Source organism: Camelus bactrianus, chromosome 4, assembly GCF_048773025.1.
Source record: "Camelus bactrianus isolate YW-2024 breed Bactrian camel chromosome 4, ASM4877302v1, whole genome shotgun sequence".
In the NCBI taxonomy this organism is placed as follows: domain Eukaryota; kingdom Metazoa; phylum Chordata; class Mammalia; order Artiodactyla; family Camelidae; genus Camelus; species Camelus bactrianus.
In genome coordinates, this window is record NC_133542.1 from 49,217,537 (window position 1) to 49,244,942 (window position 27,406).

Consider the following 27,406-nt stretch of genomic DNA (forward strand, 5'->3'; position numbering starts at 1 on the left):
TACACGCAGTAGCAAAGCTAATGGCTGGCCCAGCTTTGTGGCTTGGGTACATCACTTGCCCAAATGCTTGACCTCTCACTTGTATCAATCCTGATCGATCAGGATGGAGGCCAAGAGTGCTCGAGTGTGGCCAGGCCAACACTGCCATGGCTTGTCATCTTAAAGCTTTGGGCTTTCCCTCCACAGAGTTGTTTGGCCAGCAGGTCTCACCTCAGCTCAGCTACTTGCTGGGACCCCCAACTGAAGGCCTTGCATTGAGGGATGCTGAGGAGCTCAGGGGGCTCCCAAAGGGGGGCCAAAAGGAGGCTCCAGCACCCAGGGAACGCCTGACTCCATGACCTCGCCCCTCCTGCCACGGGCCCCCTGGGACAGGGACTGTGGCTCCCTGGGCATGCAAATGCCAGAGCGGGGTTTGCAGTGTTTGACCTTGGCTTTCTCTCTCTCTCCAGGTTGGTACCACGCATCCCGGGAATTCAGAACTCATCACCTTTCATGGTACACATGTCCTCTTGCCCTTATGTTTCTCTGGGACGTTTCCTGAGCCTCACAGCTCTGCAGAAGGTGGTCTCCACTTGCCTGGTGCTGGGTGTAGACTAGGTGGTCAGGAAGATCTGTCTGCATGTGGTGGGAGGGGTGTTAGCTGAACCAAGGAAGCAGGACCGGGCACCTCTGTTTGGTTGCGTCTCCCCTCTGCCTGTTCCACATGTCTTAGCTGAGCCTCCTAGCTAGCAGGAAGCACTCCACTTTCCCACTCGTGTGTTAGTTTGTGCATAACATATCCCAGATAGTGTCTCCTCGCTTGGTGCTGCCCGCTCTCTGGGCTGAGACACATGGATCCCCTGCTCTTCCTGCCACCTAGGCCCTTAGATTCTGCTGGGTTAAACTGCTAAAAAGTTGTTACTATGCAATGTACCAAGAGCTAATGCAGGGGAGGCCATGGGAGCTCAGAAGGCCTTGGCTTCAAAGTGTTCCTGGACCAGCAGCATCAGCATCTCCGGGAAGCTTGTTGGAAATGCAGAATCTCGGGCCATGTCCCAGACCCGCTGGGTCAGAAGCTGCGTTTTCACAAGCTCCCTGCTGAGGTGTACACACTGTACAGTGTGAGACACGCCGGCCCTGAGTGTCTGATCAGTAAACATCAGCCTGATCTCGGCCTGATCTACCACACATCAGGTGGGGATAGGCCAGGAGACAGGAGCCCGCAGGTAAGCAGTGATGTTGGTCCCCCATCCCCACACGCCCTGTCACACCATGTGTGCCCCTTTGATTGAGAAGTCTGAACACTGGCAGTTTATACAGGGAAAGGCCTTTTCTCCCCCCAGTACTGACCTCTGGCTTGGCTGTGTCACCCCCAGCCTGCCAGGTGGTGGTGTCCCTGATGGTATGTGGCTTCATAGTTTTTGGGTCACTTTTAGTTACAATGTCCGGGCTGTCCCCAAACTCCACCCTCAGACCCCACCCAATGTAAGACTCTCCCTTCCCCTGGTGCAAGGTGGACCTCAGGGTGAGGGGGTGGAGCTGGACTTGCTCTCTCAGATCCCCAGTGTTTCCCCTTCCCTGTGGGTCCCTCTGAGGGGAGAGAGAGGGAACAGACCTTTCTAGACTCCATGACCCCCATTGTCATCCTACTTGCTTGTGAGCCGTTCTTCCTGCTCCCTGGGGTGAGCAGCCACATGGAGGGTGGTGAGCTCGCCGTCCTCTCCTCTGGGCCTCACCACAGTCTGTGGTCTCACTGTGGGTGGGTGGAGGCCCCTCAGGCCTGGCTGTCCAGGTCCCAGCTCTGGCAGCTCCCCCAGCATCCACGAGGCCTTGCCAGGTGCTACTGCATCTTCCGCTGACCCCCATGCCTCTGATGCTTACGTTCCTTCCCCCATGCTGGGGAACTGCATCTCTAGGCACATGTTGGTTGGTTGATCTCTCTCAGGAACCAGGAATTCAAAGATCTAGTGTCCACCCACTCACCCAGGTAGGGAAAGGGGATGGCTTCCCTTCCCAGACTCTGTACTCCCAGGAGCCCCACTCTGAGTCCTTCTCCCAGATAAAGAGTTGGGGGAGAAGGGAGGGCGGCAGTGAGGCCAGTTCTGTAAAAACGGTGCTACTCCCAAGTCCTATGGGGAGTACTGCACTGTTGGCATCCTTCCAACTTTGCAAGTGGCATACTTAGCATTCTTAGTTATCCTCTGCAGCACTCCTGGGAGATTCCTCTCCTCCCCTGACACCACCGTGCTGCACAGGCCTAGGTGAGATGGGACGGGGAGCTTGACTTGGTGTTGAGTCTCAAGCCACATGAGTGAAGCTGTCGGAGAAAGAGTTAACTGTAGCCTCTGCCGGGTTCCCTTGGTGCTTCTGGTACCTTGAGGGCAGTACTTAGTCCGCCCTGCCTCATGCTGCCTCACTGTGTCTGTCTCCTTGAGAGCTTTTCAAGGTCAGGAATTGTGTCTGCTGCGTCTGCCTCTGCCCTCGCCATCACATAGCAAAGGACTGTATACCCTCAACAGGCCTTTGTTGGGTGAGAACATGGCTCAAGGGGCTCAGTTTGAAAACTTGGCTCAAAAATGTTTTATATGGAATGCAGGTGATTTTCCACTATCTTTTTTTTTTTTTTTTTTTTAATGTGTGTGCATTTGGTGACAGGTGTTAAAGGAGAGAAAGGATCCTGGGGTCTTCCCGGCTCAAAAGGAGAAAAAGGCGTCCAGGGGGCCCAGGGACCACCAGGTATCCCAACTCTTGTTCTGGGTCTTGCCCTTGATTTTCGTTTCTGAGAAACCCAACTGAGCCAGTAAGTAAGGCTAATAATTAAATTCCCGCCCTGCCCGCAAGCTCCATGGAGTTTAGAGAGAGCCAGTCATGGGTGACACATGTTCAAGTTGGAATATTGTCAAGAGAGGCCAGAGGTTCCAGTCCTTCCAGCTCCACATGCAGAGCAAAGCCCAGAGAGGGCCAGGGGCGTGCTCAAGTCTCGGGATCCAGACTGTAGGGCTCGTTTCTGAGTCCAGTGCCCCCTCTGTCAGCTAAACCCATGTGGGGTCACTTCTGCTGGGAACTCGGCATGGTTGCCGGCTTGAAGGCTTTTGTGTTTGACTGTCTGAGATTGACTGTGCGTGTTACAAAACGTTTCTTTTTTAGGCCCTCCTGTGGATCCCACTTACCTGAGACATTTTCTGAACAGCTTGAAGGTAGGCATTTCTCAGCTTTTGGCCTGTGCTTCTGTGTTCTCGGGCTTGTGTCAGAGACTGGTTTGTCCAACTCTTACGGAATGTTCTCTGTTTCCAGTGGGAGAATGAAGACAGGGAGTTCAAAGGAGTAAAGGGAGACTCTAACAGCGGCTTCTCCGTGTCAGGGCCTCCGGGCCTGCCAGGAAGCCCAGGCCTGGTGGTGAGTAGTGACCCCTCCATGTTCTCTTCCTTGATGAGTCATGGCTTTCCTTGAAGACCCCCAGTGTGACCAGATGGCTGGGGAGCCAGGTCAGTCCCAGCACCACAGCTGGAGGCAGGCCTTGGGCATGGACGTCTCCCCACCATCGCTGCTAACTGCTGGGGGGCCTGGCTAGGCCCACGGAAGGAAGGGAGCTGGCCAAGTCCATGCGCACGCAGGTGACCTCCAGATCACCAGCTGTGCTGCCTTATTCATGTCAGTGGTGGAACATTCACTCAACACAAAGTTATTGATGGTAAACACATCAGATATTAGTGGCAGAATGGAAAGTGAGGGAGATATTTTTAGGGGAGCTACTTGATTCTTCTGAATTTCATCAGAGAAGGAGCCCTTCCTTAGGCTTGATCTTCTTAGGATGGTAAGTTTCTCCAGGTCACAAAGGAGAAACTCAGATTATGCCTCCGGTGAGGTTATACCCCGATCATCGACCATCAGGGACTGTGAGCAAACTCTGGGCCCAGAGCTTGCCAGGAGCGTAGACCCAGCAAAGCCAGAAGATTGGGGTTCTGTTGCCAGCCCTGCTGCTAATTTGCTTTGAGAGCTTGGGCAAACCCTGGCCCCTCTCCAGGCCTCCAGTTCTCCACCTGTGAAATGCTGAGCCTGGACCAACGATCTGCAGGGACCCCACTGAGTCCAGGCCTCCCTGCGCTTCTCTGCTGTGTCATTTAGCATAGTGACCGGGCCGCTGCTCTTTAGGACTTACACTGCCTGGTGTGTGCCCAGGATGGAGGATAATTGATTTCTTACAAATGTCCTGACAAAAAGAATAGACAGGACTTCTAATGACCAATGGCATTTTCTCTCTTCTGTTACTGTGCACTTGCCTTGACAGGGCCAGAAGGGGGAGACTGTTGTCGGACCCCAGGGACCCCCGGGTGTTCCTGGCCTGCCTGGTCCACCTGGCTTTGGGAGACCTGGTTCCCCTGGGCCACCAGGACCCCCAGGGCCACCAGGACCCCCAGGGCCACCAGGACCTCCAGCTATCCTAGGAGCAGGTCAGTACTGTAGTGGTGCCCAGGGTCACCACATCTGAGTGGCATGTCAGAGCCACACTGTCCGACTGAGGGCTATTTCCTCGATAGAGCCTTCTTTCTTTTCTTTTTAAAAAAATTGAGATATAATTCACATGCCGTGAAATTCACCCATTTAAAGTGTACAGTTCAGTGGTTTTTTAATGTATTCATAAGGCTGTGGAACCATCACCTCTAATTCCAGAACATATTTTTATCACTGCAGAAGGAAACCCTGTACCAATTAGCAGTCACTTCACTTTTCCTCCTCCTCCCAGACCTTGGAACCACTCGTTTACTTTCCATCTCTATGGATTTTCCTATTCTGAACATTTCATGTCCATGGAATCAGGCCATATGTGACCTTTTGTGTCTGACTTCTTTCCCTCAGCATGATGTTCTCACTGTTCCTCCCTATTACAGTGTCTATCAGTGCTTCATTCCTTCTTACGGCTGAATAACATTCCATCATATGGATCTGCCATATTTGTTTATTCATTCATCAGTGGATGGACATCGGAGTTGCTTCCACTTTTCAGTTGCTGTGAATGATGCTCCTCTGAATGTTCGTGTACCAGTTTTTGTGTGGACATCTGTTGTCAGTTCTCTTGGATGTGTAGCTGGGGGTGGAATTTCTGGGTCACAGTCTGTCCGGCAGTTAGCTTTTGGAGGAACTGCCAGACTGTTTTCCAGAGTGGCTGCAGCATTTTTCATTCCCACTAGCGGTGTACAAATATTCCAATTTCCCCTCATTGTCACCAACATTTGTTATTATTGTATCTTTTTTATTCTAGACATCGTTCATTCATGTGAAGTGATAGCTCGTTGTGGTTTTGGTTCGCATTTCCCTAAAGACTAATTATGTTGAGCATCTTTTCATGTGTGGGTGGAAGCATCATGGCTGCTTTGTCGATGCCTGGACCTTAAGGAACTTGAGGATCAGCACTGATTCTAGCCCTTTGTGTAAAAATTTCTTCACTCCTTGGTATTTCACTACCTCAAATGAATGGGTGAAATAGAAGAAAATCTCCATTTATTGAATACTTAGCAAGTGTCGGGCACTCTGCTGGTCACTCTACTACATTATTTTGCTGGATTCTCACAAAGTCCTTCGAGGAAAATATTAGCATCCCCATTTTACAGATGAGTAAAGTGAGACCCAGAGTTGTTTAGGAACCTTTCCAAGGTCACACAGCTGATAAGTGGCACCAAGGGGATTAGGACTCAGATCAGAGTGGCTCTGAAGCCTGTGTTCTTTCCATGGTGCGCATGTTGGAAATAGCAGTAGCAGCAGTAACAGCCTGAAGGCATCATTCTTGGTTGTTCGGGTTGGCAGGAGCCAGGTGTGGGGAAGTACACCGGGGAAGAGGCCTACAATGTCTGGGGCATCAGGGAGAACTTGGGGCAAGTGACAGAAATGTAACTCAAACTAGCTCACCCAAAAGGGAAACTTACTGGATGTGAAGGAGGCAGTGGGCAATCCATCTATAGGAGGGGCAGACATGCAGTGAGACTTCAGGTACAGCCAGACCCAGGGATTCAGCCCCTGCGAGGTTTGTCTGACCATCTCTTTCTCAGCTTCTTTCCAAAGGCAGCCTCATGCTGCTTCGCTACAGACCACATCCTCTGCATGGCAGGAAATACTGACAACTGATGGCTCCCACTGTCATCCAGAAATTTTGGCCTTCTTTCTCAGTTTTAGTTTGAAAAGTCCTGGGTGGGGTAGTTCTGGGGAAGGACTCTGGTTGACCTGTCTTGGGCCAGATGCCCTACCTTGGACCAGTCTCCTGTGGCCAGGAGGCGGAAACATGTGAGAACGTGACAGCTCCTTCTGGACCTGGATGGTTGTAGAGTGAGGGGAAGATCTCAGGAGAATCCTTACTGGTCCTGTAAGGAAGGAAGTTGCTGGGTGGATAAAACCATAGGTGCTCGTTCAACCTTGAGGGACAAACTTGGAAGTGCAGGAGCCCGAGGGGCATTGCAGGGTGAGAACAGGATGCAGACACTCTTGTCCACAGGAGCCCTAAGCTGGGGGCCCGGGGCTCCTTGCTGCTTTGAAAGGGATGGCCCTTCCCATCCTGTATGGCAGTTCACAGTTTACAGAACACTCCCATACCCATCATCCCATTTGATCTTCACAGCAACCCTGGGAGGGGTGAAATGGATCAGATTAGAAAACTCATTTCATGGATGAAGGCACCGAAGCTCAGAGAGGTTAAGAGACTGGCTGAAGTTCACAAATACTAGGAAGAGACACGGCTGGGGTCCAAATCCAAGTCCTCAGACCCTCTCTCCACTAGACCTTCACCACCTATGTAAGAATTTTCAAGTCCTGTGTCAGAATTGCAGACTCCCTTGCAGTGACCTGAAAAATCTCATGCAGTGATCTGATTTAAAGGGCACTGTGATTCTTTAAAAGCTAAGAACCTCTGGTTGGATGCTATATAATTTGCAAAGTGCATTCCTAGCTAGTATTTGTCTCATATCTCAACACAGCCTAGTGAAGAAGAAATACCTGTTTACGTTTCACAGATGAGGAAGCTGGGGTTCAGAGGGCTTGTTGTTGCCCCAAGTCACACTGCTAAGAATGGACAGATCAGAGACTCGAGTCTCCTGGCTGGAAGGCCAGGGCCCCTACCCTGCTCTCCTACAGCCTGGCACCTTCTCTCCTTCTTTCTGAGTCTGCTTCCTCTGTTCAGTAATGTCCTCCTCATCTCTTGGGAGAAGTAAGTTGTATGAGTCAGGGCATTTTGGGATGCAAGTGACAGAAAACTCAACTCAGACTGACTTACACAAACATCAGAAACAATAGGGATTTATTCACTTTTAAAACCGAAAAGGCATGACTTCATCCAGGGCTACGATCAAGAATCTCAGCTCTGCCCTAAAGCCGTCAATGTGGCTGAGTCATATGCTGGGCACAGAGCTCCTAAGATTCGGTTAAAAGGTGCAGTGCTTTACAGCGCTGAGTAGGGTGGTGAACACTCCCCTCTGTGACCAGCTGACCTCAGAGGCATGTTGCAGAGAGTGTGCTTTTTGGTAACTTCTCTTTTCTCCTTTGTCTTAGCTGTGGCCCTTCCAGGTCCACCTGGCCCTCCAGGACAGCCAGGGCTTCCCGGAACCAGAAACCTGGTCAGTATTATTAGCCGGTCTTCATCCTTCTGCTTTGCATGGGTCTCCTTAGAGCTTCAGCTGCAATGTTTAGGGGCTGGCACACCTTCTATGTTGGAGTTAGGCCTCTGTGACAATAGAATGGGTGAAATTCCACAAAAGAAGGTTATCTATCATCTCTTTGAATGACTTATTAACTAAGAAGGTACAGACTACAAAATCATTTATGATTTAAATTGCACCCTTCTAATCCTTAATTGCCTAGAGTTGTATCACATCAAAAGACATAAGCACAAAAGTGTAAACAGTATCCCAGGAGTCCTGTGCTGGTCACATTTCACCTGGGTGATTCAGCCTTCTCCACTCTACCAAAGGATGTTTCTCGCACCTTCGTTGCCCTGCAGATCCCCGGAGCAGGTGTGGCACAGAGGTTATTGTGACGCGCAGGAAGAGGGGCAAACAACTCCTAAGGATGGCAGGAGTCTTAGGACTGCTCTTTGGTCTTTGCTGGATTTTAGTTGGAGGTTTTGGCTGCCAGATGAAGAACTGTCCAACAATTGATGGAATTTTGATATTTGGTGCCTTTGGGGAATGTCTAAGCCATTTTGATGCAAAAAGTCATTATCTTCAAGGCTAGGTGAAGATTAAGTTTTTAAAATCATTCTCGTTTGAGGAGAAAAAGAATAGCTCCCTTGGCTGGTATTTCTCCGAGACTTGATACTTTTCGATAGATTTTTCCAACTTCTATGTTCTGTGCATGGATAGGCCAAGATGCCTGTCTAATCTTTGGCAGTCTCCTGGTTAGAGAAATGACAGACCCTCCTCCACCATTTTCTGTTGTGTATTTAATATTGGAACTACCCAGCCATGCAAAAAAAAAAAAAAAAAAAAAAAAAAAAAAGATTCAAGACCTAAACAGAATCGCTCACTTACTTGCATTTCTTACTCCAAGTGAAAACCAATCTGAAACTCTTTAAGGAGCAGCATGAGTTCATATAACATGTTTAACAGTGTCAGGTCCGCTCGCTGTGCGGCTCACACAAATGGAAGGGGCAAAACTTAATGATGATTTTACCGATACCAACGCCCAACAAAGCCAGCTCTGTTTACAGTTTTTAAATGTCTTCCTTGTTTTACTTTGTTTATTGTGACTAAGATTTGTGTTTCCCAGTAATGCATATTTTTGTTTTCTCAGCAAGAAAGTCTTTTGGTTATTAATGAAGTTATATGTCTAAGTCACAGTCAGCCTCTTCAATGACTGGGAGGGGGTGGCTCATATTTGACTTTACAAAGAGACCAGTTCTTCAAATTGTGTACCGCTCTAACGCTCACTGCAGTGTTGGAATTTAACATTATCTGACAGGTTACAGCTTTGAGCAACATGGATGACATGTTACAGAAAGCGCATTTGGTTATAGAAGGGACGTTCATCTACCTGAGGGACAGCACCGAGTTCTTCATTCGTGTCCGAGATGGTTGGAAAAAGTTACAGGTAATTCTTAAACTCCCTTTAACAAACTGCCTCCAAATACCCCCTAAAAATAACAGTCTATTTCTGTAAATGCCGTTTTTCGCTTTTGAAAATAGGCAAACGATTTGTAGTTGATTTGTCATTTTCTTTTTCTTTCTTTCTTTCTTTCTTTTCTTTTCTTTTCTTTTTTTTTTTTTTTGGTGTGTCATTTTCAATGTCCTCTTTTCCTTAAAGCTAGGAGAACTGATCCCCATTCCGGATGACAGCCCTCCACCCCCTGCGCTTTCCAGCAATGTGAGTGGTTTCCCTGCTTTACCTCTGGCTCCTTCATTCATCAGCATGTACTGGGTCCCCCTTGGCAACAGTATTAAGCTCTCCAGACTCTAGACAGCCAGCTCTGTGTGGTTCACTGTCTGGCAGAAGCCCAGAAATTACCGAGTGCCAACAGAATGTTCTCACAATAGATGGAGGGAGAACCGGACCTAGAGGCTGGAGACCTGCTGGTCCCACGTTGTGGCTGAATCCTCTTGGGCAAGGGACTTCCCTTCTCTTGTCCTCAGTTTATGTATCTGTGAAGTCATAGTTTGCATAAGCAATCTAGAAGAACCCTTTAATATTTGGCACAGAGACTTCCTTGCCTGATAAGAATACCAGCAACTTACATCGTCTACTTTTTTAACCCGACAGCTACCTTTTGAGGCAGGTACTGTCATTCTCGATTTGCATGTGAGGAAGCTGAGGCTCTGAAGAGGTGCCTTGCTCTATTAAATGAATGAATTGGTGGTAAAACATGGGGCTTCTGCTTCCTTGATTTCTAAGTCTTGAGAATATCCCCTCCCTTTCAGAGGATCATTTTTCATGCGTGCATAAAACTCTTCACAGTTAAGCATGGTCCAAAGCCCATGACAGACTGTTTAAGGCAGCTTCTCAAGAAATGTATGCTGAAGACAAGACTGAATACATACTCAGGACTGTTTGTTTTTCTTCTTTTACGTAACAGCCTCATCAGCCTCAGCTGCCTCTGATGTCTGTTTCAAGTGTCAGTTATGGCAGGCCTGCAGTAAGTACTATGCATGCATTTACTCTGCAGATGCTGCCTGTGTGTTTACCATGTGCCAGGCCTTGTGCTTGGCACACAGTCCCTCCCCTCAAGATGCGTGTAGACTTGTGTGAGAGGCGAACAGAAAGTAGGTCATTCCAGTGCAGTGTGATAAGTTGTTTGGGCGAGGCAAACACAGGGTGCTTGAAAGGCCAAAGAAGTCTACCTTCTTTGGAGGAAATGACCTCTAAATCAAGACCTAAAGGACAGTTGAGAGCAGGAGAGGGCCAGAGAGGGGGAGGAGAGTGGAAGTCCCAGGCAGAGAGAATATGGAACCGAAGGAGGCAAGGGCGAGCACTTAGATTTCTCCAATTCCCAGTGTGTCAGTCTTGCTGAAGGAGTGGAGTTCAAGGCAGGGGAGGGAGATGTACAGTCTGCAGAAGGCGAGGTCAATCATGAAGGACCTGTAAGCCACGCCAGGGGCTTTGGCCTTTTTCACTGGGTGGTGGGGAGCACTGAAGGGTCTTAAGCAAGACAAGGGTGTGTAAGATTGGCATTTCAGAAATTATCTTGCTTATAACATACAAATAGATTAGAGGTGACAGGACTGGGGACCCAAGGGCAGTTAGGTGGTTACTGTACTATCTGAACGAGGGTCCCAGCAGTGAACATGCAGAAAAGTGGGCAGATGGGAGAGAAATAAAAGGAGGCAGGAGTGACACATCTGGTCACTGTGAGGATGGGGGTCATCAGGCATGATGCCCAGGTTTCTGCCTGGGTACTCGAGTGGTGATAGACCCCTTTCCACGGATCATTTTGTGCTAAGCCTAGAAACTCGCATCCTGTTCCTTTACCAGCATAAGTGAAGATTTTGTTCAGGTAATCCTGGGAGCCTCATGGAACTCACTTGCAGGAAGCACAGCGAGCCTCTGGGCTCTTGTCCGTGCTGTTAGTCTGTTCCATTATCTCTACAGATAAGCCTCGGCAAAGTGCTTTCTTCCTGCCTTCCCTCCCCCCACCACCCCAGAACATGGACATAGGTTACATGTGCAAAGCGTGCACATGGCTTTGGGTTGCCTTGGCACTGATCCTGGCCCCAACTCTGTGTGATCTTAGTGCTGCACAGCCCAGCACTACCTGATTCCGTTCAGAATCTTGGGAGAGATAGTCTACATGGATCATCTGCGGTCAGTGGCCTACTCCTGGCCGAATCTAGAGCAGCCAAGAGAATGAGATTGAATGGCCTAAGGTCACTCTTTTTAGCAAGTCTTGTGGGGACACTTTCAAAGAACAAGGCATGGGCTTGGCAGACACCAGAAACCCGTTTCCTATCATGTCCACTGATCAGGAACTCAGCATGGGGCGTGGTGAGTCTGCGGTATCTGTCAGATATCTGGGTGGAGACCACTGGGAGGAAATAGAATCTGAAGGGCTGCAACCCTGCCGGGGGTCTGGTCTGGAGACAGAGACGTGGGGGTCTTCAGCAGAGCCATGGCAACTGGGTTGGAGTTGGTAGGATTCCCAAAAGAGAATCTGTATGGTGAGAAGAGATTGGACTGTGAGGAGCAAAAACAAAAAGGAACTGAAATACAAGAAGGAAACTGAGAAGCCGTCATCAGAGAGGAAGAAAGAGCACCAAGCAGGGTAGCAGCCAGCAGTGCCAACCGACAGCCGCTTAGAGGCCTGTTGAAAGATCTAAAGGGTGTCGTTCAGATTGAGAAACTAGAGGAAAGCATTTCTGTACCATGGAGGGACGCCAGCAAGATTCTAGTTGGTTACAGAGTAGATGGGAGGTGAGGAAACAGAGAAGCAAGTATAGGTGACCCTTCAAAACACTTAGCTATGAGGGGAGAGACGATAGGGCAGTCGCTAAAAAATTTTTCTTTCATATTATTTTATAAACCTTAAAGTAATATACATGCATTGTAGAAAATTTGGACAATGACTAAAAAGAATGGAGAGGAAGATAAGGAATCACTTATAATTTTACAAAACTATAACCATCCACAAAACAAGTGTTTTAACATCTGATTGTTGAAATGTCATTGTCTTCTTAAAAATGATGTCTATTCATGATAGAGATGTTCCAGCAGTTAAAGATCAAGAAACATGAGAACACAAAAACCCTCTGTCCCACCATTCAGAAGCAGCAGACCTCATTCCAGACTTTTCTCAGTGCCCTTCCTTAAAGAAAGGAGGGGAGGGGGAGGGGTGGGATTAGACGTGTGGCAGGAGGCCACCATGGTCACCGCTGCCCCTTTCCGAGGTATCCTCTGTGATCAGGGAAGTGGGTTCCATCCAGGCCTATTGTGACCACCCTTGGGTGTAGCCAGAAGCACACTGGCTGCAGGGTGATGAGACCCTAGGGCCTCCTTCCTGGGGGCCCCAGTCTTCATTCACAGAAGAGGGAGGAAGACAGGTTTAAGATACTTACTGATATTTTTCTTTTCTGGCAGCTTGTGCTTGGGCCCCACATCAGCCCTCCCCAGCTCTGTGCTAATGAGATAAAAGTTACTCCTGACCTGAGATTGAGAAAGGGGATGTCTGCTCCTTGACTATGAAATGTATTTCAGAGGGTCAGCAGACAGGGTTAGGAGAGAGGGCTGCAGAGGAAGGCTGGTTTTGGGGAGAGAAAATGTGGGAGAAAACAGATTATGGAATGGCTTTTATTCGGGCTGCTGACCAAGATGGCAAGAATGTGAGGCTAGAATTACTGTTTGACCCCTGGTTTCCAAAAGGGTCTGTCCCAGCAGTCTTAGTAACATAGTCATGACCTTCTCCTTTCAGTGCCTTTTCCCTCTGGCCCCTCATGATCTGCCCAGGCCTACTCAGGAGGTGGAAGGAAAGAGGGGGAGGCAGATAGCTTGACATAGCTCTGAGATCTAGAGTCAAAGCCAGCTTAAAAACCTCGTAGAAACTCACCTAGGGGCAGACCCAGAAGTCTCTGACACATGACCTGCCTACAGCCTGGGTTCGGATCTCTGAAGTGCTTCATTTTTTTCTGTTTTTCTCATATATGGAAGAAATCTCTACTGTTTAGAGCTGTTCAGATTGCTGACACAGGCTGCTTTGGGAGACCTGAGATCTCCTTCACTGGAGATGGTCAAAAAGGGACTAGAATTCCAGTGTCAGGTAGAGGTTGAACAAGGTGACCTCTAGTGTGCCTTCCATTACAGTAAGTCTGGGATCTTTTTAGGGACATGAGACTGTTATGGGGGTTGCAGTTTGCTCGTAACTCTTCAGCTGCACTGTCTTTTCTCTCATTTTTTTTCAGCTGCACTTGGTTGCTCTGAACACGCCATTTTCTGGGGACATCCGAGCTGATTTTCAGTGCTTCCAGCAGGCCAGGGCTGCGGGACTATTGTCCACCTACCGAGCATTCTTATCCTCCCATTTGCAAGATCTCTCCACAGTTGTGAGGAAAGCAGAGAGATACAGCCTTCCAATAGTGAACCTCAAGGTAAAAATAAATCTTGTTCTCATTGCCTCCCGGATGCACTGGTCTCCACAGGGGTTGGAGGCTCTTGCCACTCGTGACACCATCAGAAGTGTGCTGTTTCAAGGCCCTGATTAGCTGTGTGACTTTGGGTGGGTTACTTTCCCTCTCTGGACCTCAGTTTCCTTATATGCACACTGGCCCTTTCTGCTTGGATCGTTTATGACCCTTGGAGCAGACAGAAGGGATAGTAATAACCTCTTTTATTTATAGAGCTTTTTTGTTTGTTTACAAAGCGCTTGATGTCCATTATCTTAATAGATACTTGTAGTAACAATGGGAGTTACTCTTTTCTCAGTTTGTCAGATGGGGAAACTGAGGCTCACAGGGAGAAAGCAGTTTGCTCAAAGTCAATACAAACCAGAATTAGTTTCCTTGACTCCCAGGTCTGAGGTTCTTGATTCTACCCGAGGGTGCCTTCTGTGGAGCATTGACTGAGTGGCACCAGAGAATCGCTGGTGTGCACTGGTCCCAGAGCAGAGCCACTCTATCCTGCAGCCTGGTTTGGTGCTCTCAGATATTCCTCTGCCCTCATTCACTGGCAACGCCATGCCTCGCAGCATGCCTCAGTTACACCACGGAAATGACTTACTCCTTGGGATGCAGAGGGACAGCACTGTTGCTGCTCACTGCATCCTGGGTCCTGACCTCTAACTAGATGTCAAAAGTACTTTAAGGCCCTTTGTTCCCTGTGAACCCCACACTCCAGTTTGGAACCTTGAGGCTGGCAAGTCCATTCCTGACCCCACACCCAGCACTTTCCATCGCCTCTTCCAAGGTTCTCTTCTACCACCTTCACCCACTCAGGCTGTTTATTCTTGAAATACAAATAACTGGAGGAAATTGGGCTCCTTCAGAAGAAAGAGTAGGAGATTCATCTCCACTTCCCCCACATGTAGGTTGGCACAAGCTTGGTACAGATTTAAAGCTCAGTATATACAAATAAAATGTTTAAAATAGCAATAATAAATACCTCAAACTCACTTTTGATGTGTAGGAGCTATTGTACACATGTAATAAGAGAAATGACCTCAAGAAATAAGACAGTAAAGCCAAAAAGATTCAAGGATGGATCAGAAAATCAAGCCACAAGCATTTCCTGAGTTCTCACTCTGTTCAGGCTCTGGGGTTGGGGCTGGGGGCTTCTGAGCCTTGAAAAATGGATAATAGCTAGTCCATCTGCAGGCTGTTTGTATAATGATTCTAATGTAGCATTTTGTCTCCATAGGGCCAAGTGCTTTTTAATAATTGGGAGTCAATTTTTTCTGGCAATGGAGGTCAATTCAATACACACATTCCAATATATTCCTTTGATGGCCGAGATGTAATGACAGACCCTTCTTGGTAAGTAGGGGTGGCAGCCCTTGAAGTATATCATGTGATGGATGGTTTCAGGAGACAGTCTAACAATGGGATGCCTTTATCAGCTGCTCCTCTGGGATGTTGCCAGCATAAAACCTCAGTGAGGAAGCCAAGGGCCATGGCAAAAGCCCTGACCTTGGAGCCAGGAGGCCTGAGTCCAGTAACTGAATAGAATACCTCAGACAAGGCACTTCCACTCTTTGAGCCTCAGTTGCCTCACCCTTCAAATGGGCAAGATAATCATATCTGTATCATAAGATTGCTATGAGGATAAAAAGATAAGTATGAGAACATCTAGCAAGCAGTAGGCACTTAATAAGTGGTAAGTAATGCTATTCTTGGTGATCTTTTAACCCTATACTGTGAGTTGCACTCTGATTCTTTGAAAACTATGTATGCTTTTAAGAACAGAACAACTCAACAAACCTTTCCTCAGTGTCTACTCTATGCCAGGCCAGATGCCAGGCCCAGAAGGCACAGTGATAAACCTATATAGCTCTTACCCTTTCAAAGCTCATAGTCTGTGGGAAGATATTAGCTACAATTCTCAACAAGATGTTGTAATTGGAAAATAGAGAAACAGATAAGATGGTAGGAGCACAGAGGAAATATTCATCATCCCTTGGTGGTGAGAACCAGGAAGCCTTCCTATAAGAGGAGGCATTTAATGAACTTTGAAAGATAAGAAGGAATCACTGGTCTGAAAATGAAAGAAGTCTTGCTCCACATGAGCAAAAGTTCAGATTCACGAAAGCAGAGAGTATGACTTGAGAACAAGAACAAGCTGAATACAGTTGGAGTATACTGTGAAAGTCGGAAACAGTGATGAAGACAGAGGTGATGTGAGCCAGTTCTGGACGGTTCAGGAGTTTGACTTGACTCACTAGGCTTATGCCAATTTGATCACCAAGATATGCCACAAAGAAGGGTCATTTCAGAAAGTAACACAACAAAATTCCTTTTTAGGCCCCAGAAGGTGGTTTGGCACGGCTCAAACACCCACGGAGTCCGTCTCGTGGACCAATACTGTGAAGCATGGCGAACCGCTGACATGGCAGTCACAGGCCTGGCCTCCGCTTTGAGCACAGGGAAGATTCTGGACCAGAAAGCGTACAGCTGCGCTAATAGGCTAATTGTTCTGTGTATTGAAAACAGTTTCATGACAGACGCGAGGAAGTAACCACCTTCCTATGATTCTTAAGAGTTTTCCATTTTTTCTTATGTAAAGAGTTGACACTGAAATCTAAAATGTTTAAATGTTGTAAATATTAGGTTTTTTTACTACATATTCATCAGAACAGCAACCAAAGAAAACATACCTCAGTACACTCAAAACTGAAGACATAAAGGACTCAGATCAAAGATAAAATCTGATCCATCTATTGGTGCTAGATTCTGCAGGAAACCCCATGCAGTGTGAACACATCCCAACATGGTTAAGAGCAAGTTGAAAACAAAGGCCTGGCATCCTGCCCACTGCATCCTTCGGAAAGTAATTTCCTCCTTTTAACCATTGCTGAGTGTAAGATGTCCTTCATGTCTTCTTACAAAGTCAGTGTTAAGAAATGCTACCCCTTTCTAAGTTATATGCAGACCGAATGCTTTACTCTCTAATATATATCCGTTGTTTGCAACTGCTGTTCATAAAGAGAAACAGAACCGCTCAAAATGATCCTATTTGTATTTTCTGATATTACCAGACCTTAATGTTTTTTTCCTAAAATATTATTGCCATCATGCTTTAGGAGTTTTATATTTTTACACAATCATATTTTAGTATGGCATCTGTTTATATAACTGACTTGCTGGAATAGTTTAAATGCCAAAAGATCTGAAACTAGAAAAGAAATAGCACATAATTACTACCTTTCGCTTGGCGGCCCTCCCCGCCCCCCATCCTGCACCCTGATTCTGTGATTTCCATTTGGCAATTCTTGAATTATAACTGCAATTGAACAAACAGGTTCATGAGGATGAATTTTCTGAGACACATATATCTTCATGCTGTATTCTTTGATTCCTTTTTTTTTTTTCACGTAAGTGAACATAAAAACATCTTTTCCAGGTGCTTTCTTCTGTTTGACTTTTTTCCCCAGTTCCTTATTCTCCACCACTGATGTGGAAGAGGCCCTGGGGTGGGTTTGCTAACCCTGTCACTGCTGCTGGTGTGACCCTTTGGGAAATGATCAGAGAGAACAGGAAGTTTTTCCCATCATGCTCCTCTGCCTGTTGTCTTCCACTTGGTGAAGGCAGCACGGGGCAGGCAGAAGAGCCCCAGTGTGAGAAACAGGATCAACTGTGGCTCAATATATGACTTTGGGCGAGTTTGCCTTTTTCTCTCAAGGAGGTTGGGATAAAATATAAGCTCTCAGTTATTAAATATCAGACTTACCATAAGTCCCATTCATCCTTCCTCATAATCCTGCAAGGTAAGTATTTCTGTCTCCACTTGACAAATGAAAAACAAAAACAAAAAAGGCTGAAGCTCAGGAAGTCACTCGTTCCAGGTCACGTGGCTGCTGAGTCGTGGGGCTGATATCAGGCCTAGGGTCTGTCTCACTCCAGTGCCCAGGATCATCTCAAGGGACCCCTGCATGAGGCTGCCTGCTCTCTCCCTCCCAGCTGCCCATCTGTGACTCTCTGGGTCTCGGCTTGACGCTGCAGGAGAAACAGAATCACCAGGCAAGTGGCATGCTGGGATATTTCCTCCCATTCAGCTGGGCTGGCCCAGAAACTCAGCAAAGTGAATCCACCCTAATAGTCCTTGAGGTAGGAAGGAAATGGAGGACCAAAAAAAGGCAGATGGCCCAGAACCTCCACTTAGGGACTTCCTAAATGGAAGAGCGATGAGAATCTTTCTGAGTCATGGAATGAAGACAGTTATAGGTTGGAAAGCCCCAGAGGTGGATGATTGAGGACCAAGTCTGGGGGCTGGAGTTGGGGTGCCTGGCATGGACCGGAATGGAGTAGGGCGGGAGGCTGCTGAGGTCATGAAGTGAAGGTGCCGTCCATTTTAGTTAGAGCCTGCTGCGGCCCTGGGTCAAGGAAAGGGCAGGTGGGCTGGGGATTTGGGGAGAGCTGAAAGGGGGAGAGACTCCTTTTGCTGGCCCCAGAAAGGAGGGTTGAGGTTCACGCCCTGGCTTCTCAGTCTTCTTTGTGTACCAAAGGAGGGTATAGCCCACCAGCCCTCCCAGGAGAGACCTTGAATCAACTGCAGACCTGGTTAGACTCTGAAATTGATGGTCAAAATCCTGGGCCTGGCATTCAAAGGCCTTCACTGAACATTGGTTTTCCTATCACTTGCCAAAGGCCACTAGCCTGGGCTCCTCATGATTACTTAAGTGAGCCACACAGGTCCCTCTGCCATGCCTGCCCCACCTCAGGAAAGCCTGGCCATTCTAGGTCTAGCCTGGCCCTCTTGCCAATAGCCAGTGCAGACTCTGCTTCTCCCGTGACCTCCCCCGGTCCCCTATACCTGCTTACCTTTTGTCATGCTTCCTCCTCTGAACACCTGGTGTGTTTAACACCTGGATCCTGCCACACAATTGAAACACAGTGATTGAAAGGTCTCCAAGCCTTCACTTTATTCCTGAGTATATTTTAAGGCTCGGGATCAGACTAATGCTCTCAGGCGTAATAGGGGAGGGAAGATAGGCCACAGTAGTTAGTCTTCACTGCACGAGAGGTCTTGGGGTACTTGCTCTGAGTCCGTATTGTAGACTCTCAAGATCTGAAGCCTGTAGCATCCAATGTCCACTGTTGAGAAGCAGAAGGACAGAAGTGGTTGCCATATATCCACGCATATCAGAGGCCAGGTCCCATGGAGGAGGCGGAGTTCGGAGGACCTGAAGGAACCAAGAGACTGGAAAGGTATGGGAGGTGGGGGAGACAGAACGTGGAGGGGAAAGTCCAGGGGAGCGCTATCTGCCAAACGTGGCTGCCCTGTGGTGCCTGCAGAAGGACCGAGGGCACAAGGAGAGGGGATCACAAGAGCCACTCTCATGTTTCCTGCACCCTCTGCATCTATGGCTTGTACCATGTTGCCTGACCCTGTGTTACACGTGTAAGTAGGAGACGACATGGAACTCAAGGGACTGTCAGCAGTACAGCTGAATATTGGTCAATAAAGCAAATACAAGTCAGATTCATAAACCAACAAATGACAGTCAACAACAACAAAAGGGAATGTACTGGCTCGTGAAACCAGGAAGGAGGACGGAATCCAAGAGACTCAAGTGATGTGGTCACTTAGTCTGTTCCGCTTTCTGTGTGTGTCCGTCTGTCTGTCTTGCTTCTGCTTTTCTCTGTATGTGGCTTCCTTCCCTTCAGGGAGGACAGGATTCCTTTGCGTGGCAGGGGTTTCTCACAGCTCCAGGCTAACATTACTCCACCACCCCGGAGAGTGGCCTCAGGGGAAAGAGAAGCCCTCCTCTCCCCTCTGGGATTATATTCATTCCTGGAAAGGATTCTGGTTGGTCCCACTTGTGTTGTGTGCCTATGGCTGTGATTGGCAGCTCCACCCAGGATGAGCTGTGCAGAAGAAACAGTTCCTCCACCCAAAATGTGAGAAGGTTTGCAATGACCAGAAAATAGCGCTCAAGAGGTTGAGAAGATCGGAAAAAAAAAAAAAGAGAGAGAGAGAGTCCAGCACACAGCAGCAGGGAAGGGCTGAGTATGGGAGATGTGGTGGTGAGTGACACAGTGGCCTTGAATTCTAGGATAAGGCATGTGGACTTCATCCTGCTACTGGTGGAGCACCTTGGGAGGAGTTTAAGAAGGTGAGGTATGAGATTAGTTCTGTGTTTGAGAAAGGTCAAGCAGGTTTTTGTTTATTCATTCATCCATTCAGAGATATTTCTTCAATAATGCTTTTGTACTCAGGACCACATTTGGATTTGGACATACAAAGATAAATGATGTCCCCAGTTTTCAAATCCACCAAGCTCATTCTCCTGCTGCAGACTGTTTCAAATCCCACGTATATCGCCTCTTCCTCCAACTTCTCAAAGACCTTGCCAGTTGGAGCAAGTATACGTGTACAATCCTTGCCTAACCCAGCAGCCGCAGAAGTACCTCTCTGGCTACTCCTTGAGCGCCTAAGTCACCAAGGCACCACTGAGCCTCTTCAAACCTCTTTGATTGCCACTAGCTGATTTCCCCCTTTGCCTTCTATCTTGTAGTCCAACTTATAGGGCAGTCAAGTGTAGACAGACCTTTGTCTAGGTTTGAATTTGGGCTCTGTCACCTTCTAGCCATGATTATATAGGCACGTTACCGAAAATCATACCCTACACTCAACCCTTCCCAGCAGCTCAGTTTCTTTATCTGTAAAATAGAGGTGGTGATGGAAACTACTCTCCATTTAGTTAAGTTGTTGGAAGCTCTGGGAATGGCATTGGTACTCTGAGTAAGCATCTGGTAAGTGCTCACTGTCCTTGGCCTGCCTTGGGGGTCTCTCAAGATGAGCTGGGGGCCCTTCCTCTAGCCTTGCTAGTTGGCGTCTTCCAATCTGCCTGGTCTCTCTGTTTTCAAGCCCAGAGCTCTGGCTCAACCTGTACGCACTAGTACAACTATACCTGTTGGTGAATATGCACTGTCCCAAGCCCCTGGGGGTCTTGGCTACCCTACCTCTCTGCTCATCCTCCCTGTAATCCAACAACTACAGTGTTATCTTCTGGCGCAGTAGGAGCCCCACGATTCCGCTCTGGCAGTGAAGCTGGATTCCTTCTGATTGACAGGAGCATGTGCCACAATGACTGTGAAATAATCTGATTATTCTCCTGCCTAAGCCTGCCCAGCACCCCGAGTTCCAAGCAGGACCCAGAGTGCCTGCCCTGTTATCTGATACGTTCAGAGATTGCCTACCCCACCTCTTCCTCCAGACTTGCTCCTTCTTCTTGGTCCTTCTCGCAGGGAATGGTGCCACCAGCCAACCAGCAGCCCTGGAGTCACTTACTTATTCATTCAACAAACATTGACTGAGTGCTTCCTTAGTGACAACAACAGCAGCAATTATAGTAAGACGTGAAGTAAGCACTGGGGAGCTCAGCACAGTCTGGCTATTTCGATGGTGGCTACCTCTATTCTTATAAATGTCAAAGTGTTTAAAAACTATCTTGGGGCACTCTTGCTTGGCTGTATGTGTTGGCCTTCCTTTGAGACAGAGAGCTGGCTCCTCTCTTGCCTCCATAGGACTGCTCCTCCCACCTCCATGCTGATCTCCTGGCCCGCAGCTTCTCCCCTCCAGTTCATTCTCCACACCAGGGGAGAGAACTTTCTAAAAAACCTGCCACGTTCTGTCAGTGTTTTGATGTGGGTTCCCCTGTAGCTGAGGATTCATTTGCCAATAGTTTATGTGGGAGGTGATCCCGGGACACACTGGTAGGCGAGTGGGGAAATGAGACAGGGAAGGGAAGGTGGGCTTTAAAGGGGGCATCTAGGCACGGCTGCGGGTGGCCAGATCATTCTGTCCTCTTAGGAACTCTGGGAGCCGGGTAGAGCTTCCCTCCTATGGGATGGAGAGCGGTGGTATTTGCACACCAGTCATCATCAGTCATCGGAAAGCAGAGACGCATCTGATTCTGTGCGTCTGACCTGCCATGCTCAGTCTCAGTGGGCTCAGGCTGCCGGAGAAAGCTCTCAGGCAAGGAGGTGTAGACGCTGGGAAGTGGGAAGTGGGAGGTCGATGGGCTGGGCACCACAGAGCCTGTTGCGTCAGGCTCAGTCTGATGGGAAGCCACGCAGATTTCAAGACAGTAATTTGAGCTTACAATAACCTCACCAAATCTCGCTGAAATGATAAAAGTAATAAAAATAACAGGAAAGAGAAAAGGCCCTGAAATTCACTGTTAAAAAGGAAGAATGACATCAACCAGGCAGAAACTTTGAGAACTTTCTGGAAGATGTGAACCTGGTGTGATTGGGTATCTTACAACCACAGCAAAGCAGGGCCTGCCTGGGAATCTGTCCTGAAGCTGATGTCCACAGGGCTGTGCCAGCCGGGGCCGGAGGCAGAGATGGGCTGGGAACAGCGGGGGAGGCTCATGGTGACCTGTGTAATCGCTGACTGAATGCGGAACAGCTATCAATCCTTACCAATACGGACTTTCATATTTATACACAGCAATGGATATTTGATCTAACAAATCTCCTCAGTCGTCCGAGGAGATGAAGCAGCCTCAGGAAGGGAACCAACAGATCCATCAGAGCCAATGGCTTGTATTCAGAAGAATTATTACAGAAAACAGGAACAAACTTACGAAAAATTCAAGCCTGCTTTTCAGTGAAATGTCAGAGGGTAAAAGAAGCATAAGATGGAGTTCTAGGAGAACAAGAAACAGTCCTGGAAGAGAAAACTCATGGTTGTGTGTGCCCCAGAGTAGAACAGGGCTACAGCATATGTGCTACTGAAAACTGATTTTGTGAATCAGTAAACTCATAAGAATTAATACAGTCCCCTCAGAACACAGACAAAGAGATAAATTCATGAGATAAAAAATAAGAGACAGTGACAGATTCAATGTCCCTATAGTTATGTAACAGGAGTCACAGAGTAAGAAAGGATAGACATAAATATCAATTAACAAAATAATGAAAGGAAATTTCCTGAGCAGAAAGAGTTTTATCTGTGGATTGAAGTGATTCACTAGTCCTGGGCAACACTATTGCAAAAAAAATTCACCCAAGGGCATATCTGGTAAAATTTCTGAAATTCAAAGATAGTGTAAAAATCCTGCGAACTTTCATCCAGAAACAGATTCAGACTGGCATTGGCGTTCTCATTTGCAGTATTAAAAACTAGAGAACAATGGAGCAGTGTGTAAATAACCCCGTGGATCAGGAATTATGACATTAATGTTTTGCAGCCAGATAAACTGAGAACAAAGGAGAGATACTTCCAGAATCATCAAGATTTGAAATTGTAACACCCAAGTGCCCTTTCTGAAAAACAAACCATGGAACAATTAAAGCCAATAAAAATGAACGGAGAATCCAGATCTCCAAAAGTAGAGGGCATTATAATATGCTAGAAATCTAATGAGAAACAAAGTCAGAGTGATTTATAGTCGTGTGTAGCGTCTCCCAATTTGCAATGTGTACCACACCTACATGGAGGCGATTTTTCTTTTAATAGTTACACACTTATTTTCATATGTGTTAGAGATACATAGGTAGCACCAGATCAGTAACTTCACATTTATTTTTATTCAATATGAAGCTTAAGTGGGTATTTTAAGTTTTTCAAAGTATGTTGGTTTAAAGAAAAATGTTAGGTAACTAGCAGTACAAATGGCACATCATGAAGGTCTTTGGCACATGCATGGGCTTGGGGAAATGTCTGGACTAAGTAACTGTTATAGTGTGGTTGTAAAGTATATTCCAGACTTGACCAACTTGTGGTGATGAAATAGGTTCATGTGTCTTTTAAACCCCAAACTACAAGTCTGATCGCCTAGATGGGAAATTAGGACAGAGTCCAGTCCTTTTCTTCCCCAAGTAGTCTTCAGTAATTCTACCTTCAGATATTCCAGGCTTGCGTATGTTTTACCAGGAGTCAAGCCTCCTTACTGTTTACCTGTGGGTACCTGCTGGGGGAGGGGAACTCAGGGATGTCCCTTGTGCCAGACTCACTTCCCAGGTGTCAGTGCTGCATGGCGGTTAGCGGAGAGCGGATGATGCTGAGAACTGTGCTGAAGTCACAGCGGTCTTGAAGAGACGGGCTCTGACGTGATCACCCTGTTCTGGTGGTCCTGTCACCGAGACCACCTCCCCTGTCCACTGCCACCAATGCCTCTCTGTCAGTCTATGCCAAGGTGCTTTCTCAGAGCTCAGGGAGGATGCTTTTTCTCACGGTATTCTCACAGTCAAGGTGCACACATCAGAAATGCCTGGTCCCCAGTGTCACAGCTGCTAAATAGTGTGGCATCTTCTGTTCATCCATACAATTGTGATTTTCTTCAAGGCATCCCCACCAGCAGAATGGAGGCTGACTTAGAAGTTCATTAATTCTACTCTGTGTCCATATCAAACATTTCCCAGACTGTGATGATAAGTATTTTGGTGTCCCCAAATGCAGAGCCACAGACACGACTTGGTGCAGGTGATCCCAGGAAGCAGGAGGGAGGGAACAGGGGGAGTGAGACAGATGGGGGACAAGTCCATCTATGGATACATCATCGAGGTCACTACTGTCAGCAATGGGAGTTCAGTTCCACCAGGCCCTCTGAGAAGTGTGCAGAGTGTGCAGAGTGTCTCCTCGAAGTATCCATCTTCTGGACAGGACCTGCGGCATTGTCCACTGGCTGCCATTCTGTATGGGTTGGGTGTTGCCCATAGGGTACTAACTCCTCTGTACTTATAAGCTGGGCTTGCAAGCCAGCCCAGAAAGTTTCCTGGCATGGGAAGAAGGCTGTAGCACAGAATGGAGAAGACAAGTGGCCTGAGTCTGGAGGTGGGTCATGAGCAACGAGAGGTGAGTGGGAGCTACCTGCCACAGCTAAGGCTGAAATCAGACATGTGCTAGAGGGCTACTAAAGGTGCAGACACAAGAGGCACCTACTGCAATCCCCCAGCGGTTCGGCTCCCCCTCTCCTTAGAGTCAGTTTCAAATCAGGGCCCCACCACCCACATTGTTCTATAAAATATGATCGATGATATGCTATGAAAATGTAATGATCAAAACTGATGCAAAAATAGGTAGAAAATCTGAATATTCAAACCACAAATGAAATATAAAAGATTACCAAAAAAAATCCCACCTTCCCAAATTCTGCATTCTTAGATGGTTTTATGGCCAGGATAGGAGCAATTACTTGAAGAAAGGAGAATGCTACAGAAGAAAGAAAAAGTAACTTGTCAGAGAAAATAAAAGACACTCATTACATTGGACCTCTTGGGTTTCTCTCCCCTTCTCTCCCATATATACAATTCCAAGAATGCTTTAACTCACATACAATAAAAATGTGCTTACCTTCTCCTTAAGATTTGACAATCACAGTGACACTCAGCTATCATATTCAGCTGCTGCAAGTTGAGGGTCCTTGGATGATGTACATTCCATTCCACTGGATCTTGATGCTGGTCAGTCAGTTATCAATTATTGAGCACACAGGGGTATAGAAGAAGAGTAACTGCCCTCAAGGATCTTACATTCCAGTGGGCAGGGAAACAGATAACAAACATGCAAACAAATAGATAAGATGAAATCAGGTACTGAAAATTGCTAAGAGAAAACAATGGGGTGTGATTTGGGGAGGGGGATGCTGAGATACCCTTCTGAAGAGATGACATTTGAGTTGTTTGCAACCGGTATATTGGATGTCTTGATTAAGGTGTAAATATAGAACTATTTGATTTCTTACAGATGCACTCCCTGACCGTGCTATATTTGGAGCACGGTCTTTTACAGCATAGACCCTTATGAACTTCTGGGGAAGTATATGAGTGAAGGTCCACCCAAAAGACAACAATGCACTTTCAGTATTTGAAACAGTCGGAATCTGATGCAGACAATTAGTTACATGAGTGATGGAAAAGCTGAGAAACTGAACAGGGCACAGTGAGACTATTCAGATATTATCAAAAGAGGGGCAAATGGAGGAGGATGTGTTGCTAGAGCCCAGAGACGAGCATCAAACAGCAAACAGACGAGCATGTGCTGGGCCTGGAGTCACAAAGGAAGAAGAGCCCACAGCCAGAAACTACACTAGAGGCAGATAGGGTGGGAGAAAAATGCCTTGATTGGTCCCTTCCTCCTGCTTTGTGAGCCCTCACCTACCAAAGGTAGCAGAGAGTCAGCTGAGCCGGCAGCCTGGGCACCACAGCGTCCGACCTGCCCTCCCATCCTAAGACAGTGCAGGGTTGGGAAAATGAGAAATGCACCTGCAGGGCAAACAGACCCAGGACAGATACCGGAAGATTCCACAACTTCCTGGTTAAGATCCAGTCTCCTTGAAGATTTCAGTCTCAAACTCTATTTTAATCCTTCTCCCTTCCCCTGCCTGCACATGGAGCATTCTTGAGCTGAGATCCTGACTTCTAAGAATGAAGATGGAGAGACTGTGATCAGGTCGTGAGGTGCCTTCTCTCCTCCCTTCTTCAAGGCTCAGCCCTTCAGGCATGTTTGTGCTGGGAGGAAGGAGAGGAAACAGGCCGAGGGTTTCTTTACTCACATGCCCATGGCTGTTGTCCCTTCCAGGTTGGCTGTTCCTACTTCTCTGGCTTCTGGTGGCCACTGACACCCTCTCTGTGGCAGGCGTTCAAATGCTGGTGCATCCCCTGGAGGACTTTCCTACACAAGGTAGGACCAACTACCTTCAGTACTGTCCACTTAGCCCAACTGGAAATTCTTGCTAGAGCAACAGCAGAGAGTAGGTGGCTCCCCTTCTGTCCCAATTCCCATCTTGAAACAATCCCAGTCTTCCTCCATCTTACTTAGCTAAGTCCAAGGGCAAATTAGAAAATGATAACCAACATGGGAATGGCATGCGAATTTTCCCTCCTCTCAGGAAGGCCCTCTCTGTGGCTGATTCTTTGGAGCCTCCCCAATATTTGTCTTGGGGGAGAGTCACCTCTCACCACAAACACTGCACTCCCCACAAGGCAGGTGATTCTGACTTGAACTCCCCTCATTCTCTCCTTCCCGGTCCTCTCCTGAAGATTAGAAAGGAGGGAGGGGCATGGGGACCATCTGACACCTTTCAGTGAGCCCTGGGAAAGGAATCTGGTGTCACTAGTGGGTGCTCTCTTGAGAAAGGGGTGTGCTCTTTGTATGCATTTATGGGCTTTAGCTGGAATTCCTGGAAAACAGGAAAAGTCCCATTGAACATCCTGTTACCTTTGGACAATGGAAAGGAGGCAGCTTGCAAAGATCTGGGAGTAGAACGTCCCAAGAAGGAGGAACCGCAGATTTTGTAAAAGACTGGAGATGCAAACTTACTTGGCATGTCCGAGGAACAGAAAGAAGCTGGAAGGAGCTGGAGAGAGAGGAAATGGGATAGAATACAGAGCAAGAAAAGGGAGGCTGGGTGGGCAGCTGCAGATCACCTCAGTTCTTGCAGACTAAGGTACAAGGTTTGGATTTTATGTCTGGTTGCTCTGAGAAGCTACGGGAGGGTTTTAAGCAGGAGAAGGATGCAAATTGGCTTTATTTTTATTTTTGAGGCAGTAGTATCATCATGACATTGTCCACTATCAATGTCCAGCATTAACTCTTTAAAAACACAAGGAGAGTCTTATAAACATATACCTCCTGCAGTGAGCATTAATTTTATTACTGAGATGAATACAGCTGTCTAGATTTTTTGCTGTCAACAGATCTGTTGGGTTTAAAAGTCTAGGAACTGATTTTTGTTTGAAAGGCCACTGCAACTCATGTGTGCCGAACGGACTGTGGACGCAGCGCTGGAGGCAGATGGACCCGTTCGTTAATAAACTGTTGGCAGCGATTTAGCGTTTTGGAGATGATGTTCTGGGCTGTGGCT

The 27,406-nt window shown here is 47.4% G+C and overlaps 2 protein-coding genes across 8 annotated transcripts in view; both read left to right on the forward strand.

Annotated features, from left to right (window-relative positions):
• Positions 1-16,988, forward strand: part of COL15A1 (collagen type XV alpha 1 chain) — a 97,489-nt gene extending 80,501 nt beyond the window's left edge. For 3 of the 4 annotated variants that reach the window (XM_074361892.1, XM_074361893.1, XM_074361891.1), the window contains 12 exons: positions 450-495; positions 2,635-2,715; positions 3,127-3,176; positions 3,274-3,375; positions 4,268-4,430; positions 7,513-7,577; positions 8,920-9,048; positions 9,262-9,321; positions 10,028-10,087; positions 13,341-13,526; positions 14,791-14,906; positions 15,891-16,988. In XM_074361892.1, the coding sequence (XP_074217993.1) occupies positions 450-495; positions 2,635-2,715; positions 3,127-3,176; positions 3,274-3,375; positions 4,268-4,430; positions 7,513-7,577; positions 8,920-9,048; positions 9,262-9,321; positions 10,028-10,087; positions 13,341-13,526; positions 14,791-14,906; positions 15,891-16,104 (1,272 nt within the window). In that variant the 3' untranslated portion in view covers positions 16,105-16,988. Of the gene's footprint in view, positions 1-449; positions 496-2,634; positions 2,716-3,126; positions 3,177-3,273; positions 3,376-4,267; positions 4,431-7,512; positions 7,578-8,919; positions 9,049-9,261; positions 9,322-10,027; positions 10,088-13,340; positions 13,527-14,790; positions 14,907-15,890 lie in introns of those variants that run through there. The other variant, XR_012506447.1, reaches the window with a different exon arrangement.
• A 152-nt stretch (positions 16,989-17,140) lies between these two features.
• Positions 17,141-27,406, forward strand: part of TGFBR1 (transforming growth factor beta receptor 1) — an 83,313-nt gene continuing 73,047 nt past the window's right edge. Inside the window, exons 1-2 of one of the 4 annotated variants that reach the window (XM_074361896.1) lie at positions 17,141-17,606; positions 26,122-26,223. In XM_074361896.1, the coding sequence (XP_074217997.1) occupies positions 26,187-26,223 (37 nt within the window). In that variant the 5' untranslated portion in view covers positions 17,141-17,606; positions 26,122-26,186. Of the gene's footprint in view, positions 17,607-24,392; positions 26,224-27,406 lie in introns of those variants that run through there. The other 3 variants (XR_012506448.1, XM_045515239.2, XM_010952935.3) reach the window with 3 other exon arrangements.